Genomic DNA, 19,432 nt, shown 5'->3' with positions numbered 1-19,432 from the left:
CCAAACTCCACTATAAACCAGGAACAACAATAAAGACCCATTTATTAACCCCAGGAGTTTGGAGTTTGTGATCATTTCAGACACAAGTAGGGGAGGGTATGATTCTTATTAATTTAAAAGAAATGGAAATAATTCCTTTCCTCTAAATTTTTGGGCTTTATTTGTAAAAGAGGAGATACCATCTAAAATTACTTGCTGTTTACAATCAGAATGTTTCCAGTACAGTGCCATCCACTTGTGGCATGTAAAAGGACATCATTCTGGATGGGTTTTGTGAGTTGTAATATTTCTATTAATTTTCCTCATTTTACTTATTAATAGTCATTTGTATCTTCATTTCTCAGGCTTTAAAAGAACCTTAACTCCATTGGTGTGGGCACTAGCTCAGCAGACACAGATCACAACACCTTCCATACTTAAGTACAATTTCATGAATTGTTGCTATTAAAAAAATATTCATCACCTGGTGATCAGCCTATAACATGATACTTCTGTTAACAATAATAATAATAAATAACATAGGTGGCATAATAATAATTAATATTACTACTGTTATTATTATTATTATTAACCAGTCCTGTGATTTCATTGGTGTAAGGAGCCCCAGGTAATGAACCTTTTCTACTGGCAAAGATCTGCAGCCATTCTGTAACTTAGGGTCTTAGACAGTTGCTTGGGACATTGAGAGGTTAAGTGCTATTCTCTGGACAGTGATGGGATTTGGAGGCCATCTCTCTATCTACTGTGCTTCAAATTTCTTTTCTTCTAAAGCTAGCAGAGTACCTGCAATCAATCAGTCAAGGAGCATTTATTAAACATTTATGGGCCAGGCATTGGAAAATAAGTAAATTAACTTTTTTTCTTTTAAAATATTCTGTGGCTGTCACTGTTGTACTCCTCCTGAGCCTTTCACTTCATTATTACAAACCACTAAGGTTTTGTTTTCATCTTCCCCTGGTCTGGGAGTTTGGATCTTGAATCTTGTCCGATGAACGATAGGAGTAGCAAGAAATACACAAGAGTAACGACATTGATTTTTAAACATTGTGCTCTTTTCCATCGACAATGTGGCAGGTATCAGATATGCTTAAAATATAGCCATGTCTAAAGAAAATAGGTCCCAGAAGACAAATGGATCGATTGGTTCTCTTGCATCACTGCCATGGTAGGGGACACGCAGCCACTGGGCCTGTAGAGAACAGAGGAAAGATTGTCTTGGCCAGGATCAGGCTGCGTTGCGACATTGATGAACATGCAGGTCTCGTAGGCTACGGTGAAAGCTTATGAGATTCCCTTTATTGCTGGCAGAGAAGATTGGAGTGGATAGGCAGGCCCAGCAGGGAGAAGTCCTCATGTCATCACCTTCGGCAAAATGAAACCCAGACTTGAGGGATGTGAGAAGAAAAAAGAACTGCAGAGGGGAATTGGGAAAGTGTCTGGGGCAAATCTTCTGATTCTGCTCTGTGATCATAGACAAAGACTTGCTGCCTCAGCTGAGGGTGAGGAGACACGGGACTCCCTTAATGAGGAGGCAGCACGTTGAGGAATAGTGATTTAATGCCAGGAAGCCAAAGGCTGTTTTCATTTGGCAAGTGCGTCAGTACTGGAATCTTATTACCCTGGATGTTTCATTTCCTAAGTGGCCGGAAGAAAAAAGATAACAATGCCAATTCACATTTATGAAGTGCTTTCCTCCAAGCCTTGGGAGGCAGGCAATGCAAATAATGTTATCCTCATTTTTATTGAGGGCCTGGAGAAAATTCATAACTAGCAAATGGCAGAGTTGGGGCTCAAACTCAGGTCTTTGGACTCTAAGCCCAGTGTCCTTTGCACTGTGCTGCACTGCTGTCTGAGGTGCTGGTGTTAGAATACCTTTGCCTTACTCACATAGCTGTTAAGTCTCATATAGATCTCTAGGTGGAATCCTAGACTTGTTCTACTAAGTGGTTTTCTGACTTATTGGCACCTACCTTTCAAAGATGCTAAAGGCTTTCCTGGCACATAGACTAGAGATCATTTAAAGGTTCGAGGAATCAACTGCACAAGTCAATGCAATTACATAAATACTTATTAAGCCCCTACTATGTGCCAAGCACTGTACTAGGTGATGGGATGACAAAGGAAGAAATGAAACTGTCCCTGCTCTCAAGGAACTTAAGTTGGTTCTCCTGGGCACAAAGATGGAGGGATGTTGCTAGACAAGTTTGTTTGAAAGAAAAGATCTGAGGGTTTTCATGGGCTGCAAATTGAGCATATATAAATGTGTCGCATTGCCATCATTAAAGACAAGTGATGTTGGGCTCTATTTAAAAAGGCACAGTATCCATAATGAGGAAGGTGGGAGTCTGATGACATTGACGCAGTTTGCCTCAGTTCCTCCATCTATGAGCTGGAGAAGGAAATGACAAACCACCCCAGTGTCTTTGCCAAGAAAACCCCAAATGTGATCACGAAGAGTCAGTCACAGGTGAACAATAACAATTGTATTTAAAAAAAAATTTCTGGTTAGGGACACATTCAGGAGGCAGGATGCAGCCAGAGATCCCTGAGTCTGATACCTCTGTTGTAAAGGGTATATATCAGTTTAGGTAGTGGTTGGACTAAATGACGGCTGAGGTCACTTCTTATTCTGAGAGCTAGTGATGGTGCTGACACATCCTTATTTGGTTATTCTTCAGTAGAGATCTGTAGAGATCATTAAGATTAATTCCAGGATGCATTTCTTTAAGATTTAGGTGATCTGTTTTCTCCTTTTCTTCTCTTTATTATTTACATCAGTGCTGAGAACAATATAACATTTAGAAAATGCTTTCCTGGATTAATCACACAGGTAGTAAGCCTCAGAGGCATGATTTGATCCCATGTTTTCTGACTCTAGAACCAATGATTTGGATGAATGGACTTTTGAAGTACTATGAACTCTTTCCTTAAAGTCCTTGTAACCTAGTGGGGTTATTCTCTTCTCTGTATCACTCTTGCACCTTAGCACTGAAGCTTGTAGGGTACAAGTGTCTATCTCTGAGTAATCCCCAGGTCTGCCTGGATACTTAGAAAGGAAATCCAACCTGGGAGGAATGGCCAGTGTACCTGTCATTAGGCCTTGAAGGTACCTTTGGAGGCTGTTGGCAGGGCTGGCCCTGGACATAAGCAGCTAGGCAATATGGCTTAGGGAGGCCAGAAGAATCTCTGGAGACCCACAGTTATCTCCCCTACCTAGCTGCCACAGTGTCTGCAATTCCATCATTAGATTTTTTTTTCCCTTTGGGTTAAGTTTTGCTTATTGCATCTACTTTTAAAATTGTAGATGTTTCCTTGGCAGGAAATTAAATCCATAACACTGGAATGAGAATTCATCTGTTGTATTACTTTCCTCTACTGGACAGGAGGGCTCTGGTTGAAGCATAAAGCCCCAAGTGCTGGGGTAAGAGGTGGTTATGGGAAGGAGAGAGGAGAGGCCCACCAAAGACAACTGACCAACCTTACAATTTTGCCTGAAGTTATTCCCAGCTATGAGTATCGTTTGAGATTCAATCATTGCCAGATGGAGGATGGGCTTCCTTTCTTACTTGGGTTCTAAAGGGCAGATTTCTAAGCAACTGACCCCTTGGAACCCTGTGTACTCACTTTGCAAACTCTCCTGATGGGAATGATCCTCAGGAGCCTGTGGGTGTGCTGCTTGCCGCCTTTCCTGATGCTTGGAGCCAGAGGGGTTATGCAGAACAAAGTTCTCAATTATGTCTTTTTCTTTTTTGACAGGCGCAGCTGATCGCTCAGTCCATTGGCCAGGCATTCAGTGTGGCCTACCAAGAATTTCTACGGGCCAATGGCATTAACCCTGAAGACCTAAGTCAGAAAGAATATAGTGATATTATCAATACTCAAGAAATGTATAATGATGACCTTATACATTTCTCTAATTCAGAAAATTGCAAAGAGGTAAGCTTATTGCTTTAATTTTTCAGAAAAGAATTCTTAAATTGTATTTATCTACTAACTTATGCATTCCTGCTCCAGCTTCTTATCATAATTGAACAATGCAGAGGTGGAATGAAGGCATTTTTATGGGAAAATGTCTCCCTTATAGCTAGGCTTATCAGGGATGCCTGACGTTGTTGGTTAAAGCCTTTGTACATCTATCATAAAAATAATTGCTTTTACGTTTGATTGAAGTGGGGCACAAAGCCTGCATCTTACGTGTCCTTGTAGTGTTGCCTACTTGTATGTTGTAATGAGGTGTTGATATAACAAAGGAGATTGTAATCAATTTTAATGACCTTGAAAATTTACATTTTAATGGTTTTTATTGTCACTGATTGGCACTCAGCAGTTTGGAAAAACAGAGCTGACATTTCAGAAAAGCTTTCTTCCATCTTTTGAAATGAAATATTTACAGAGTATTTTTTGGAATGCCTGGATGCTTTTTCATCCCAAAGCTATGAACTGGTTTTGGTTAAGTGTGAGGAGATGCCCATAGGATGCTTTTTGCAAAACTCTGAGGATGGAGGCCTTCAGTGTACCTGGCCCATTAGCAAAATGAGAGAAGAGGAGGAGGAAGAGAAGGAGGACGCTATCCTTGTGCTAGCCTCCTTTTGAAGCCAGCTTGCTTAGACTGACAAGGAAGTCTTCTATAGGCACTAGCTGTGTATAGGCACTAACTCTCCTGTGGGTCTGTGAGGCCAGCAGTAATGGATAGCCAGGGCACCAATTGCCTGGTACATGTTGTTGCCACTGTAGGGCCAATTAACCTTTAGACTCCACAATCAATTTCTTTGATAAGCTCAAGACCTTTCTGGAACTGGAGCCTGTAGTTTAGCTGTAAAGACAAGTGTCCCTGTGTCACAGTACATCCCATGCCAGTCATAGTTGTTGAGCCTCTTGAGGCTCAGTGATCAGTAGGGTCTGCCAGTCCAAGCTGGTAGGGCGGCACCATACTGTACCTCCTTCACCATCAGATGTGAAACTTCAGTCCCAGTTGGCTGTTCTTGCTTTCGTTTAAGGTAAATCAAAGAGGTATGATCGGTTTTCTTACTTTGGGCAAAACTTGTATTGGTCTGTGGGGCAGAGGGTTTAACATCTTGATAAGTATTCTTCAGATCCCTGTGAAAGTCCATGTTTAGGAGTAAGGCATTCTTGTCTGTACTTAAGGGAGAGCAAATACAACATTGCTCATGTCAACAACCTCCATTTGATAATTCAACTCAACTTATGTTTATTAAGCTAGTGGCCAGTGGCGGAAAGATGGAAAAAAAAGATGCAATCCTCTCCCACAAGAAGTTTCCAGCTTACTTGTTCAGTCATTTTCAGTTGTGTTTCACTCTTCATGACCCCATGGAGGTTTTCTTGGCAAGGATACTGGAATGATTTGCCATTTCTTTTCCAGCCCATTTTGCAGATGAAGCAAACAGGGTAAAGTGACTTGCCCAGGGTTACACAGCTAGTAAGTGTCTGAGCCAGTATTGAACTCAGGAAGATGAAGCTTCCCGATTCTAGGCCCAACACTCTATCCACTGCATCACCTAGCTGCCCTTTACAGCCTACTAGATCCTTTCCATTGTCCCTGGCTGCGGCCTGCTGGGACATTAATCTAGAGAAGACTTGCTTACTCTAGTACATTGAATGGGAGTGGAACTAACACTCTTCTCAGAAAATGTGGAAGGTCCAAAATAATATCCCAGTTATGTCCTCTGAGCTTTCAAGGCGCACTCTCAAAATATGATGGGTATGTGGGTGGAAGAGGAGCAGAGGTTGGGCTTATAGTGACTTCATCCAAGTCCTGTTCAGCTTCAGAACTGATCTGGGCTAACAACCGGTCAACAAGAATATATTACCATGTGTGTAATACGGAAGTAGTATAAAATACCTTTACCTTTTAGGAGCTTTCAGTCTAACTGGGGATTTCAGATACATACACAAGAAACAATATTCAATTATTTGTGTAGGATGTATCCAAACCACAGGGTGGTGCTATGAGTCTGGAGGACTTTAGAACCTTTGGAGAAGATTGAGAGACTCACTGTAAAGAGAAGGGTATTGATTGAGCTAGTCTGAACCCTGTAAGTGTCTTTTGTATTTCTTGTGGGGAAGACTAAAGGCTATCCTATACCTAATACATGTGTTTGTTACCCTGAATGCTTATGTGGGATCTGGGGGTCCTTTCACCTTCATTTGTATGGATGTAGATCTGAGTTATAGTCTGAGGTTTTCCATAGAAAACTCTCTAAGTAGGGGAAATATGAGTCAGAGAGTAGTTGGGGGAGCACCCTAACACTGAGTCCCATCTGTATAAGTCCAGACCTTGGGATGCTAGACTATGCATTGCTTACAAATGAGATTATAATTACTATAGGTGCTAAATTGTATGACATAGATATTAAATCTTATAGGAGAGAGATCAGAGATCTAACTGGTCCTTATCTACAGTCTTTCCTCCAATATGTCCTATACATCCAAGTCAGATTAATCTTCCTAAAACACCATATTGTATATATCATTTTTCCGGTAAGAACAAAAACAAAACATAAAGCCTCAGTGTCTTATTACTTCAAGCCTGATCTTGACTACCCGGCATTCGAGGTCCATCATGATCCAATCACAGCTCACCTCTCCATAATTATTTTGTATTATTTTTCTATGTATCACTGTAGCTCAGTCATTTATTCATCCTCTCCTGATTCATCACGCCTTTGTTTCCATCATTTCCTCTGCCCAGAGAATCCTCCTTCTTTTGATAAATCATACCCTTTTCTATGCTTCTCCTTCCTTCTATCAATCAGTCGACAAGTATTCATAATGTTTCTACTATTTGCCCGTCCAATCTGAGTGCCACTTCCTCCATGAAGCCTTCGCCGTATACTGTAAACCACAGAGATCTCCTTTGTCTCTTAATAACTATACTACTCATTTAGCACTTAAAATATGCTATCTGACCATGCTGGCTATTAATATTTAATGTATGTCTCATATCCCTATGTAGACTATAATCAGATTCAGGGTAGGGACTGTGTCTTAAGCATTTTTTCCCTCCAGTGCCTAGCACTTGCCTGGTATAATTAAGAGCATGATTTTCACTCAATAAATGTTTATTGATTGATTAATTGAATGAGGAGTGGGCTCAAGCTGAGAAGATTTTTGTAGGAGATCACCTTTGGAAAACACCTAAGAGATGGATAAAATCTAAAAACATAGAGGGGGAAATGGGAGTGTATGCTAACTGAGGGATGCACAATGAACAAAGGCCTAGAAGTCAGGTGAGCATGGCATGTCATGGAGTAGGGGCAGTATCTAAGATGTGTTTTAAGATTCAGTGGAAGCTAACATTAGAGTGGGACCTTGAATACCAGGCAAAAGAATTTCGCTTTGATGTGATAGGAACTGTAGAATTACTGAATATCTCTGAGTAGGGGACAAATAGGAAACAGGATAAAGGCTACATTTAAAGAAGTTTGGTCCAATGGAGGTATACAGGCTGGATTGAAAAGGAGAGCCTGAAGGTAGGGAGACTATGCATGAAAATATTGCAGGTGAGAGATGATGAGGGTCTAAAGTCAAGTGGTTACAGTAAAATTGGGAAGGAAGGAATGGGTATGAGCAGTCTTTGAAAAGAAAAATTGACAGGACTTTGTTTCTAACTAAATATGAGAAAGGCATAAAAAGGAACATAGCTTTCCATTCTTCCTTCCTTCCTGTGCTAACATGGACAGCATCAGCGAGGTCACTTTGTCACATGTAGTCTATATTGTATGTACCTGGTTATCAGTTTCTTAGTAGAAAGGCCCAGGAATTGAATAAAAAGGAACACTTTACTTAATCAAAATTAATCTGTCATAATTCCCCCTAGACCTGGACCCTCTTTAGCCTTAGTTGATGACTCAGATCATACTTAGGCCATCACATGTAAAACAGGAATATTATCTACTGAGCAGAGTTGTGAGAAAAATGCTTTGTTAAACTTAAAAGGGTCATGGAAGTGTAAACGTTATTATTATTGTCATCATTATAACTCTTGGAAGTCCTGTAGTGTAATTAATTCCAAAGGCACTGATTACATATTCCCCAGTTCTTGGGATTATCTAGCATGTGCTGCTTATATGAATGTTGGGGCTCGAGTTTTACTACAGAGAGAGAAAGATGATTGCTAGATGTTAAAAGAAATCTTCTTGTGGCCAAATCGGGAACTGAAGGGTACAGTTCTACTAAGTTAATATGGCTTCACGTTATGGCATTAAGCCAGCCAATTTCCTTGAGATTCAGGTGGAGAGAGTGGGCACTTGTCCAGTTCTCAAAATAGGGGGTCAAATTTAGGGCTTGTTTACTGATGTGCCAAGTGGGTGCAGGATCAGAGCCAGTTATATTAATGTCTATTTTATTTCATTGCAGCTCCATATAGAAAAACAAAAGGGAGAAATCCTTGGTGTGGTGATCGTGGAGTCAGGCTGGGGTTCCATCCTCCCCACAGTGATTCTGGCTAACATGATGAATGGAGGTCCAGCAGCCCGATCTGGGAAGCTGAGCATTGGAGACCAGATAATGTCAATCAATGGCACCAGCTTAGTGGGTCTTCCTCTTGCAACATGCCAGGGAATCATCAAGGTACTACTAATCTTTCTTCCCCCCCCCACTCTCCCTCTCTCCCTCCCTCCCTTTCTCCTTCCCTCCCTCCTTTCCTTCTGCTTCCCTCTCTCTCTTTTTATCCCTCCCCTTCTTTCCCTTCTCCTTCTCCTCTCTTCTTCTTCTTCTTCTTCTTCTTCTTCTTCTTCTTCTTCTTCTTCTTCTTCTTCTTCTTCTCCTTCTTCTTCTTCTTCTCTCTCTCTCTCTCTCTCTCTCTCTCTCTCTCTCTCTCTCTCTCTCTCTCTCTCTCTCTCCCCTTTTCCCTCCCTTCCCATCAACTTTTGGGGATTTATCATTGATCCTTACTCTTTCTGTGAGGGGTTTTGGAAGTGGGGAGAAGAAGTCTGGTTTTGCTTCACTGAGAGCTAGGTTAGCATCCCTCCAATGAAGCACACAAGTCAGGAAGAAGAGACATTCCACATTTATCCAAGTATAGCATTGGCTTCCTCAAGTCCAAGGCCTTTTCCATTCCAGGTGGCCTCTCACAAACAGTTTAGCATTTCTAGTGTGGACCGGAAGATTTCATAGAATCTTTGAGTTGTAAGAGGCCTCAGAGTTTGGGCAATCCCTGAAAAAGGATTCCCTCTAAAACAAGTGCTTATCCAGCCATTGCTTGAAGACCTCCAGAGAGAGGCAGTCCCGTTTGGCCAGTCAGCTGGAGGACAGTGTGATACCCTGATGTCTCTCTCTCTGGGCAAGAGCTCCACATGATGGTTGTCTACAATGCATGAATGTTTGCCCATAAGATACTAGGAGTGAGATACTGCTCTTAGGTTAGGCTTTCAATGAAACAAAAGAAAGGACCCCCCCTGTCTCTGAGGCATCCTTAATGCCTCTGAGTATTGTTAAGAAGTTTTTTTTTCCGTAACAAGCTTAAATTTGACTCTTTGAAACTTTTACTATTTACTATTAGGGAAATAAAGAATGTCATTATAAGTAGGAAGATGACTGCAGGTGTGCCATGTTTTAAACACAAGACATGTTTCTGAAGAGTTATAGTAAGATCATTGAAAGTCAAAGCTAGAAAGATCCATTAGCGATCACATGGCCCAAACTCATGATCATACAGATGAGGGAACAAAGCTTCTATGAGAAAGATCACATTTGGTTTACTTGATGGTCACATGTGCCAGGAATTGAACCCAGACATCCTGAATTCCAGTGTAGGACTCTTCCCACCATGTCATACTAGTATCAGATCTGAAAGGGACCTTCAATTTGTAGGTTGAGAAAATTGAGCCCCACCAGGACTAGGGCCCAGTTTATGAAATGTTTTTTGAGTGATTTCTTAAAATGCCTCAAAGGAGCTCACTATTTAGGAAAAAAATATGAAAATATTTCTATTTAAATTTTTTCTAAAAAACCTATAGTATTGTAACTCACCATTGCCTAATTTATTCATAAATTTGAATGTTCAGCTTAAGGGATCACCTCCAAGAGGGGCCGTGTGCATTTCTGCAGGGGTAGGGGGTAGAAGGCACGTATTTTAGGAACCTGTAGGTCCAGGTTCCTTTTTCCTGGTGCTTTAGTGTCTCCAGAAAGTAGCAGGTTTAAGGTTGCAAGGGACCCCTGATGAGCTATTGAGCGCAGTGCTGATTTAGCCAATGCTTTGTACACATACAGAACCATCTTGTCAGTTTATAATTTATTCACCAGCTAATCAAGGCCACAGTATTACAGAAGAGGATGAGGGCCTGGTTCCCTTGTCCTCCTCCCACACTCCCTCCCCCTGTGTTCTTCGGGGCCAGAGAAAGAGATTTCATTCCTCTTTTTTATCTAGTGAAATAAAGGCCTTTGTTTGGTCCGGGAAATCAAACACACAGTGTCTCTGCACTGGACTAAGCAGATAGCATCTGCCTAATGGGCAAATCATAGAGATAAACCAGAGGATAGGTTTTCATATGGGTATGTAGCTGACTACATTTTTCGCCTTCCAGCCAGGTTCCCCACAGAGCTGAAAGCCAAGCTCTGGGTTCCTGCCAGTCAGCCAGAGGACAGTGTATGATCCCGATGTCTCTCTTTCTGGGTGAGAGCTCCATGTAATGGTTGTCTACCAGGCACCGTTTCCATGAATGCGTGCCCATAAGATAGTAGGGGTGAGACTCTGTTCTTAGGTTAGACATTTTCGATGACCCAAAAGGCTCTCGTTGTCTCCAAGGTGTTCTGAGTGTTGATAAAATGTCATCTTATTGGAAAAGCCACAGAGGAAAGGGAACAGACTTCTCTGGGCCTGATAGAAGGACAGCTCCCTTAGGCTAGAGGGAGCAGATTTGATTTAGTGCAGTTGGAGCAGTTCTCAGTCACAGAAAATGCTCTTTTCATGTACAGTTAAAGAAAACAAGAAGTTCGGATTGTCTCAGGAATTTGGTCTGTGCCTTCATGCTTACTTTATCACCAAATTCAGCCCCAGGCAGCCAGAAAATGAAAGACATCCCAATCAAATGTTACTGTTTAGAATCAGAACCTTTAAGCTAGAAAAGCCCTTGGACATCATTTTATCACGGAATTTAAAAAATCATAGCATCTCAGAATTGACAAGGCCCCAAAAGGTCATCTGAGGGGCAGCAATGTGGTGCAGTGGATAGAGTGCTGGGCCTGGAGTCAGGAAGACTCATATTCCTGAGTTGAAGTCTGGCCTCAGATACTTACTAGCTGTGTGACCCTGGTTAAGTCACTTAACCCTGTTTGCTTCAGTTTCCGCATCTATAAAATGAGCTGAAGAAGGAGATAGCAAACCATTCTGGTATCTTTGTCAAGAAAACCTGAAATGGGGTCATGAAGAGTCTGGACTGGATTGAACTGACAACAGTTCTGGACGACAGGATGACAACAACAAAGTCATCTGATCCAACTCCTGCCTAAACTAAGTATGCTCTCTACACAATTTTCAACAAGCTCCATCCAGCCCCTGCCAGACATTGAAAAGATGAGGGATCCCTTACCTCCTGAGGCATCTGATTCCAGTCTTGGATAACTAATTATTAATCAGACAATCAACAGACATTTATTAGGGGCCTGCCATGCGCTGGGCCCTGAGAACATAAAGACAAAAGCAAAAGTCTCTGCTCTCAAGGATATTATATTCTAATCGAAGAGATTACAGTCCAACATTCTAAGACATTTTTCCTAATAACGAGCCAAAACTAGCATCTCTGCCCAAGCAAAATAAATCCACTACTTTTTAATGCATTTAGAGACAGCCTTTCTATCATTCACTTTTCACTACATTCATCATTCACTTTCCACAAGTCTTCTTTTCTTCTGGTTAAACACTATTGTTCCTTCAGCCAGACTTCAAATGGCATGCTTCTCAGTTCCATTTACAGCCTGGTCATTCTCTTCTGATGAGATTCAGCTTATCAATGTCCTCCCTAAAATGCGTACCTCCAGATTATAGGAGGACCATTACTTGCCTTGTTTTGTACACCACACATCTAACTAAGTTGAAGATAAAATTGTCCTTTTAGGGTGCCTGAACCACTGTTGTCTCATGCTGAACAAGACATAGGTCTTTTTACATCATCTAGCCTTGTCTCTACCATGCTAAACCTGAGCAGTCGATACTTTGAGCTCAAATATAGAACTTTACATTTTATCTAGTTAAATTTGACATATTGTTCCTGTATGTTAAGATTTTTTTGGATATTGAATCATTGATTTTTTTAGCCATCCTCTTGGTCTCTGTGGTATGGACCAAAGGCACTTTCCATTCCCTGATCTTACAGAACCTGTCCTCAACAACATTCTCTGCAATACTAGATTAAGCAATTATTTTCTGAGAGCCTAAAACTATTTTCCCAACATGTATAGATATTGAGACTAATCAAGTATAAAACTAAAAGGAAAGTTCTTTGGATAACCCTAAATATAGTTGCTTCATCAAAGTATGAGTGTTTTTTTTTTTTTTGCTTACTGCAGCTTGGCATAATTAACCCATAGAAGGTTTTTGTTTTCCAGTTTTACTTCCTAGCTCACTTGTATTTTCATACCCATTTCAAAACCAGAGATATTTCTCTGTGGTTTTTTTTTGGTCATGGAAGAATCAAGGTGCTTTCTTTCTGGGCCACAAGCACACTTCTTGTTTCCAGGTTTAAAATGCCCTACTTGTAGCCCAATCTGAATCCCAAGTCAGTACTTTCCTTGGACTTAGTTTCTGAGTTAGGTTCTCTGTTCCCTGAATGCCTAGCCTAACCTCTCTGAGTTTGTCTCATCTCCCACACCTCAAAACTTCCTCAAGTTATGTTGAAGCACAAATTCTCTAAAAATACCTTATACATTCACTTTGATCATTGTAAAATCCAGGGCACTCTTAGCATTCGGCCGTATTGCTGCTCCCAGGTCCATCATACTGAAGATGTCATCCATAGCTTACAGGTTTTCATTTCCATTGTATCTTCTCTACCAAGCCAGAATGAAACACATGGCATTGTGATGAAGTGAAACATTTACTCAAAACAGAATGTAAAGTAAAACCAACCAAACAAAAACCAAAAGCAAATAATGAAATCAAATGGCAAGTATTCTTACCACTTACTTCCCAAGTCTATAGTAGAGCACCATAGACAAGTTTCCCTCATCCATGGGTTTATTATATTATTATCTACAGTCTTTTCAGATAGTTCACTTCCTTCTTATCTCCATCCCTTGGGCTGCCTTCTGAGAAAGGCACTACAGTGTGGGGAAAAAAAGGGTATTTGAAACGTGTTCAATGGATAAATGTGAAGCTTTAGTGTCTGGAAGCCAATTCTTCTCAGTTTGGGAATGTTGAAGCCTCAGTATCTTAAAGGTGCTATGTCTGAGCATAGGAACAGTGGAACGAAGTAGAGATCCCTGTTGCTTCATCTTAGGAACTAGAGTGAAAGTTTTTAATTGCCAAGTCTACCAAAGAGCTCAGGTAAGGATGAAAGAGGCTTTGGTGGAGTCATAGATGAACCACTCTGGTGATATGGGACAGCAAGGGCTGATCCTACCAGAGCACCAACAAGCATGGTCTAGAAGTGGCTTCCATTTTTCTCTCTTTCAATCTCTGCTACCCCAGTATTCAGCCTGCATCTTAAGGCCCCTGACACCTCCACACAATTTCTAACCTGGATCCATTAAAAATATACTTGTCTAAGCAGAGGCCACACTAAGGTGTCATCCTCACCTGTGGATTTTGTGCACCAGCTTTTGAGAGGATATAGTTCTTAAAGGGAAGCTAATATCTATGCTCCACAGCAATTAGAGGAAAGAGGATATAAATGAGATGGACTAGGTTACACCAACTAGTTTCACCCAACTATTTTGTTAGACTGTGCCACTAATTAATTATGTGACCTTGGGCAAATCAATTGATTTCTGCGGAGTGCTGGCAAGAGCACTGGCTTTGGAGTCGGTTGACCTGGGAAAAACCTCTGTGATCTTGGGGCAAGTCACTCTTTTCTAGTCCTCAGTTTCCTAATCTGTAAAATGAATTGGTTAAACTAGAAGAAGCTTAAGATTCCTTCCAGATCTGAATCCTATGCTCTTTGGTCTTCATCTCCTTATCTGTAAAATCAAAAAGAGCATTTGTTAAGCACCTATTACGTGGGAGAGACTGCTAGGTCCTGGGGATATAAATACAAAGAGAAACAATCCCTACCTTCAAAGAGCTCATATTCTAATACGAGGTAGTTAGACTCTGTGACTTCTAAGGTTCTTTCCACCTCTAAAATTTCTGTGATTCTAAAGATACCCAGGATACTTTGGTTAGTATAATCATACATATCTCTGCCTGTTTGACAGGGCTTGAAGAATCAGACACAAGTGAAACTCAACATTGTCAGCTGTCCACCTGTCACAACTGTCCTCATCAAACGACCTGACCTGAAATACCAGCTGGGCTTTAGCGTGCAGAATGGAATCGTAAGTCAACACTCCTTTACGATGTGCTTGTCTTGATGGGAAGCTATATTTAAAGCCTTAATGCAATGGATGCTATAAATTACTTAGTGGTGAGAACTTGGCAGATTAGATGCTTGCAGTAATCTCTCTGCTCTTGAACAAAATGTCTCTGTAGCAGATCCAACTGAGGCTGCTGTGTTCTGTGAGACTGGTTTGCGGCAGAGGTCATTTCCCAGGCAAACAGGGCTCCTGTCTGTGAGTACTTGGGTTGCCAAAGGGCTCACAGCAACATCTCCCTACCCTCCGGCTGGATTGTCTTCATGGCCAGCCTTGGTCAGTTATCTTAGTCATGGCAACAACAAACCACCCACCCAGTCACCCACCCCAGTCCTCTAGGGTCAGAGTCAGGGCCACATGTGCTGCCGAGAAACTTGGCCATGGGTGAAGTAACTGCTAGAGCTGTGGCTTTCACCAGGACTTCTGCTTACTGCTTGGGTCTCTCAGGGCTAGCTAGAGTAGTAGCATCTATTTAGAGGAATGACTGTAACAGACAAGGAAGTTCCACACTCCTAAGGGTCTATATCCAAATTTTGCTTGTTCATGTTTCTGGGAAATTGGGATAGCAGCTTAAAACCCATGGTAATCTCTAAATTCCATTTTCATTAATAATTTCAGCCTTTCAGCTCATTGACCCGAGCTTGACTGCTAGGATTTTTGCTTTTTTTGCCTTTCCATGAGTGCTCTCTGAGGCTGAGGTTCCAGTGAATAATGAAAGGCAAATCACAGGAAAAAGGAGGAGGGGAAGGAAGGGGTCTGGATAATTCATAGCTGCATAATTAAGTGCCTGCTATGTGTCAGGCACTGTGCTAAGCACTGGGGATACAAAAAAAGTCAAAGACGGTCCCTGCCTTCGAGGAGATTACAGTCTAAAGGGGAGACTGTGTGCAAACAAATATATAAAAAAGCAAGCTATATAAAGGAAATGATTAACAAAGGGAAGGCACTAGAATTAAGAGGGATTGGGGAAGACTTCCAGTAAAGTAGAAATGTGAAAGCCATTGTTTATAAACAGTCCCTTCCTTTGTTTTCTGCTGTGCTTTGAAGGTAGCGGTGATATGATTGATGGAATGGTCAACTTAGACATGGGTTCAGATTCCCACTCTGATACTGGCTGTGACAGTATAGGGAAACCGCTGAACCCCTTAGTATTTCAAGCAGCTACCTAAAACTGAGTTACTAAGTCATAGGTGGTTGATAAGAATTCTTCCACCAGGAGTTCTCCCACTGACAAAATCACAGATCCTTCAGCTGTTCCTGTGTTTTTTTATTTCAGGAGTAAGAGGGATGGGGTACAGAAAGTGCAGAAGATTGGTTAAAAACATTAGCTAGGAAACAAAGAACCTGTTATCTTACCTCTGGATCTGACAGCTTAGGTTATTGCAATAAATCTTCCATTAATCAGATTCTGGGTAATGGAAAGAGAAATGGAGGTTCTGGTTAACTGAATTTTCTGGTTAAGTGAGGGTTAGAATCTGAATCCATTTTAAAAAAAATTTGAATCCATATTGTTTAAACTCTATGTAGATTATGCAAAAATAGTATTAGTCTACTTTCCTTCCTTAGTAAAAACGTACACTGAACTCAATGGAATCTTTGGTGGTTGAGGATTTTTTTTTAGATTACTTCAGTTCTTCAAAAGTCTCATGATTTTGTCGGTGTTAATATTTTCTCCATTAATGCAGACCCCTCCATATAGTGAAACTTCTTAGATTGCTGTGGCTAAAATACATTCACCTGGTGATGAGACTCTCCCATCTTAGTTAGGCTGGTTGTCTGAAGACATACCCATGTAGTTAATTACCAGACCTAAGTATGACAGTTATTCCATGGACCTTTCAAGCTTGGTAGGACATTACTGGAACCTTGGCTCTGCTGGCCTAGTCTTTGAGAATCCAGAGTTACATCCGTGCTGTGGTTGTAGCTAGGACTACAGCAAGGATAGGGACCTATGATTTCACTGAAACAGGCAACTCCTGGAAAAGGAACCTCTATGAGGTCAATGCATTCCCTGCAGCTAAGAGTCCTGGAGGAAGTCCAAATAGACTAGTTAAGTATCTGTGTGATTGCTGAACCAACCACACACAAGAGTTCGGCAATGATAACATAAGTCTTTCTAAAGAAGTGCTTTTATTTATCCAGGGGCCTATTGTAAGAGCTTCCCCTCAACAAAGCCTTGAGTCTGCTGGGTTTGTGGTTATTGTTTGTTTGCTCAAGTCACACAGAAATAGCGCTTTTCTTAGAGTATCTGATGTGTGAAGCGGTTAATGTGCTAACTCTTCCAGACACCAGCTGCACTAGGACATGTGGGTGGGATGGTTAAATTGGAGCGATACTGATGTCATTGTCCTACATATAGCCAGGGAATTTTTAGCACTAGTTTGTTCTAGGAGGTTTGCTATTGCTTATAGATTTGTAAGGGTAACATTTGCCAATTCATTCATTGCTTGTACCAGAGTTCACCTGACTTGCAGAGATTTGACTTCAGAAATAACCCCAGTTGTTATGCTTTGGAAGATTACTAAAGTCATATGGTATTATCACAGGAGATTAGAGCTCAAAGGTTCATGGGATCTTGGATTTAGAGCTGGAAGAGATTGTAGCCCATTTATTTCAACTCTCATTTTATAGATGGAGAACTGAGGAGTACAGAGGATAAGTGACTTGCCCAAGGTCACTTTGATAGTAGGTGGCAGACAGAGCCTGGCTCTGAACTCAGGTCCGCTACCTCCAAAGCTGGCACGCCTGCCACTGCACCATACCAGAGGATTTTAAAGGAATGTTTAATTTTGTCTAATTAAATTCTGCCAGATAACAGGTGTAGGAAAACTAAATGACCTGCCTACAGTCATATCAATGATGGGGGCATAGCTAGTCTAAAACTCAGGTCTTTTGAGTCTAACATGTCTCCAGAAAGATAAAATAGATTCATAAGGGACTTAGGCAGATAGCTGTAAATGACAAGGAGCAGAAAAACTCAGTCATGATCCTACCAGCCCCCAAATGTGCTTGGCCCCTTCCAGGCTGTGTAAAAGAAATGGTGGCTGTTAACATGAATCTAGCACCACCTTCTGGACAATATCCCATTGTCTCTGGGCTGCTTTAGAGTCCACGACACTACAGACTGGAACCTAGAGTGAGTTTTACAAAATTCAGACGTTTAGAGATGGCAGGATTTTGAGGATAATTTGAGGATAACATGGAGAATGATAAGCATTCTAAAATGCCGTGTTGAGATTATATGCTGGTAAAGATACAGCCATCAAATAATATAGTCTTAAAGACATTATATTAAATTATATTAAAAGAAGCATTTTTTTATTATGACCCTGAGTCTTCTTTTCAATTTTGTCTTTGTATCCTCAATGCCTGGGGATCCACAGTGCCTGACATGCAGTAGGTGTTTAATAAATGCTTGTTGAATTGGACTGGGTTGAATGAGGTTTGGGAAATTGCTACCTCCTGGAGCCCTTTCCTGCCAGGGTGGCAATCACTGCAGAGGGAGGACGGGAGGATTGGGATAATTACATCTCCTCCCCTTCTCAGCCACTATCTCATTAGACTGCATCTGCTCATTGTTTGCACAGCTCATCCAGTGCCCCATTTATTTGCATCCATCCAGTTTGTCTCTTTTATCCATCATGTAGATGTATTAGAGTCCTTAGGATTGGATGTTGCCAACTTCAGTGTCTGTGAAAAGCTCTTTTGAAGCACAGACTCTGGTTAGCAGAGACTGATCAACATAAAGATTGCCCTATTTAAAAATGCTATGCCTACTTGAGGTGGTTATCTGATCACCTTTGTTTCAATGCCTTAGTTTTGTATTTGAAGTTTCAATAAAACCATCTAGCTCCTTACCCTAAGTGGTGAGGCAGCCTGAAAACAGATTCAAACAAGCTTTAGATAAATTCATGGGTGACAGATCCATAATGAGTTATTAAGGAAGATTAGATTCCCAGTAGCTGCCTGGGCCCTGTCCTTGTTGCTTCTTTGCAGTTTCAGCTGCTAACCTGCCTTTCCTGGACACCCCTCCAGCAATGCTCCTGAGACACAGCCTGTGGGGCATTTCTCTGGCACATGAGGGTTCTTGCCACACAGCCCCCATTCCCAGAGGACAGGCCCTTGCCACCATGTGATGTGTTACTCTGGGTGCCTGAGCAGTAACAGAGTGAGAAATTTCATTCAGGGCGAATCCCAGGGGACCAGCCGTGCCAGGTTGCTGTATGATAAATGCTCAGTGGGCGGACTGTAATAAAGGAAGACATTTATTAAACTCCTGGGCTTTCTCTTGTGATACATTGCGGCGCGTCCCAGAGTGCAGCGGGAAAGTTTTTACAGATGAAGCAAATAAATCTGCATGATTTTATCCTTGTTATGATACATCTCCCCACTGACCCAGAAAATAGGACGTAGGCTGTTGCACAAATCAATCATACTTCCTTGACATGTCCTTATGGCAGCTGTATTATAGTAAATACAGGAAATGAAATGCTAAAAGTCATTCCCACTTCTGAGACAAGCAACAGATGTTAACCTTTCTCTTTCTCACCTGCCTGATTTGGCAGTGATGCCAGGCAACTCCAACCTGTGTGTGTGTGTGTGTGTGTTGCTCACACACCCCTTGGTGCCCAAACCCCCTTTGCAGATGTTCAGATACTTACCACTTATCTCATTGATCTTGTGCCAACTCTGTGTCCTCTGGGCTTTCTGAGATATGAGGCTCCCAGGGTAACGCTAGCTAGCATCCTATGTCAGCACTTCCTTCTATCTTCTATCCTCTTTCTTCTTTCCAGTCCCCATGCCCTGTCACAATTACTGGCCCCCTGGGAGTTGTACTATTTCTGCTTCATCACTGTATACTGTACAATCATCTTGCCAATACCTTTGATGCCAACTGGAAGGAAAC

At 41.5% G+C, this 19,432-nt stretch overlaps 1 protein-coding gene across 1 annotated transcript in view; it reads left to right on the top strand.

Annotated features, from left to right (window-relative positions):
* Window positions 1-19,432, top strand: part of APBA2 (amyloid beta precursor protein binding family A member 2) — a 208,120-nt gene that overhangs the window by 153,461 nt on the left and 35,227 nt on the right. The window contains exons 9-11 of the mRNA XM_036736849.1: window positions 3,757-3,936; window positions 8,377-8,589; window positions 14,371-14,490. Of these exons, the coding sequence (XP_036592744.1) occupies window positions 3,757-3,936; window positions 8,377-8,589; window positions 14,371-14,490 (513 nt within the window). The remainder of the gene's footprint in view (window positions 1-3,756; window positions 3,937-8,376; window positions 8,590-14,370; window positions 14,491-19,432) is intronic.

The sequence above is a fragment of the Trichosurus vulpecula genome, chromosome 8 (assembly GCF_011100635.1).
Source record: "Trichosurus vulpecula isolate mTriVul1 chromosome 8, mTriVul1.pri, whole genome shotgun sequence".
NCBI classification, from domain to species: domain Eukaryota; kingdom Metazoa; phylum Chordata; class Mammalia; order Diprotodontia; family Phalangeridae; genus Trichosurus; species Trichosurus vulpecula.
The sequence above is the reverse complement of the archived record's forward strand: the minus strand, read 5'-3'. Positions and strand labels throughout refer to the sequence as shown.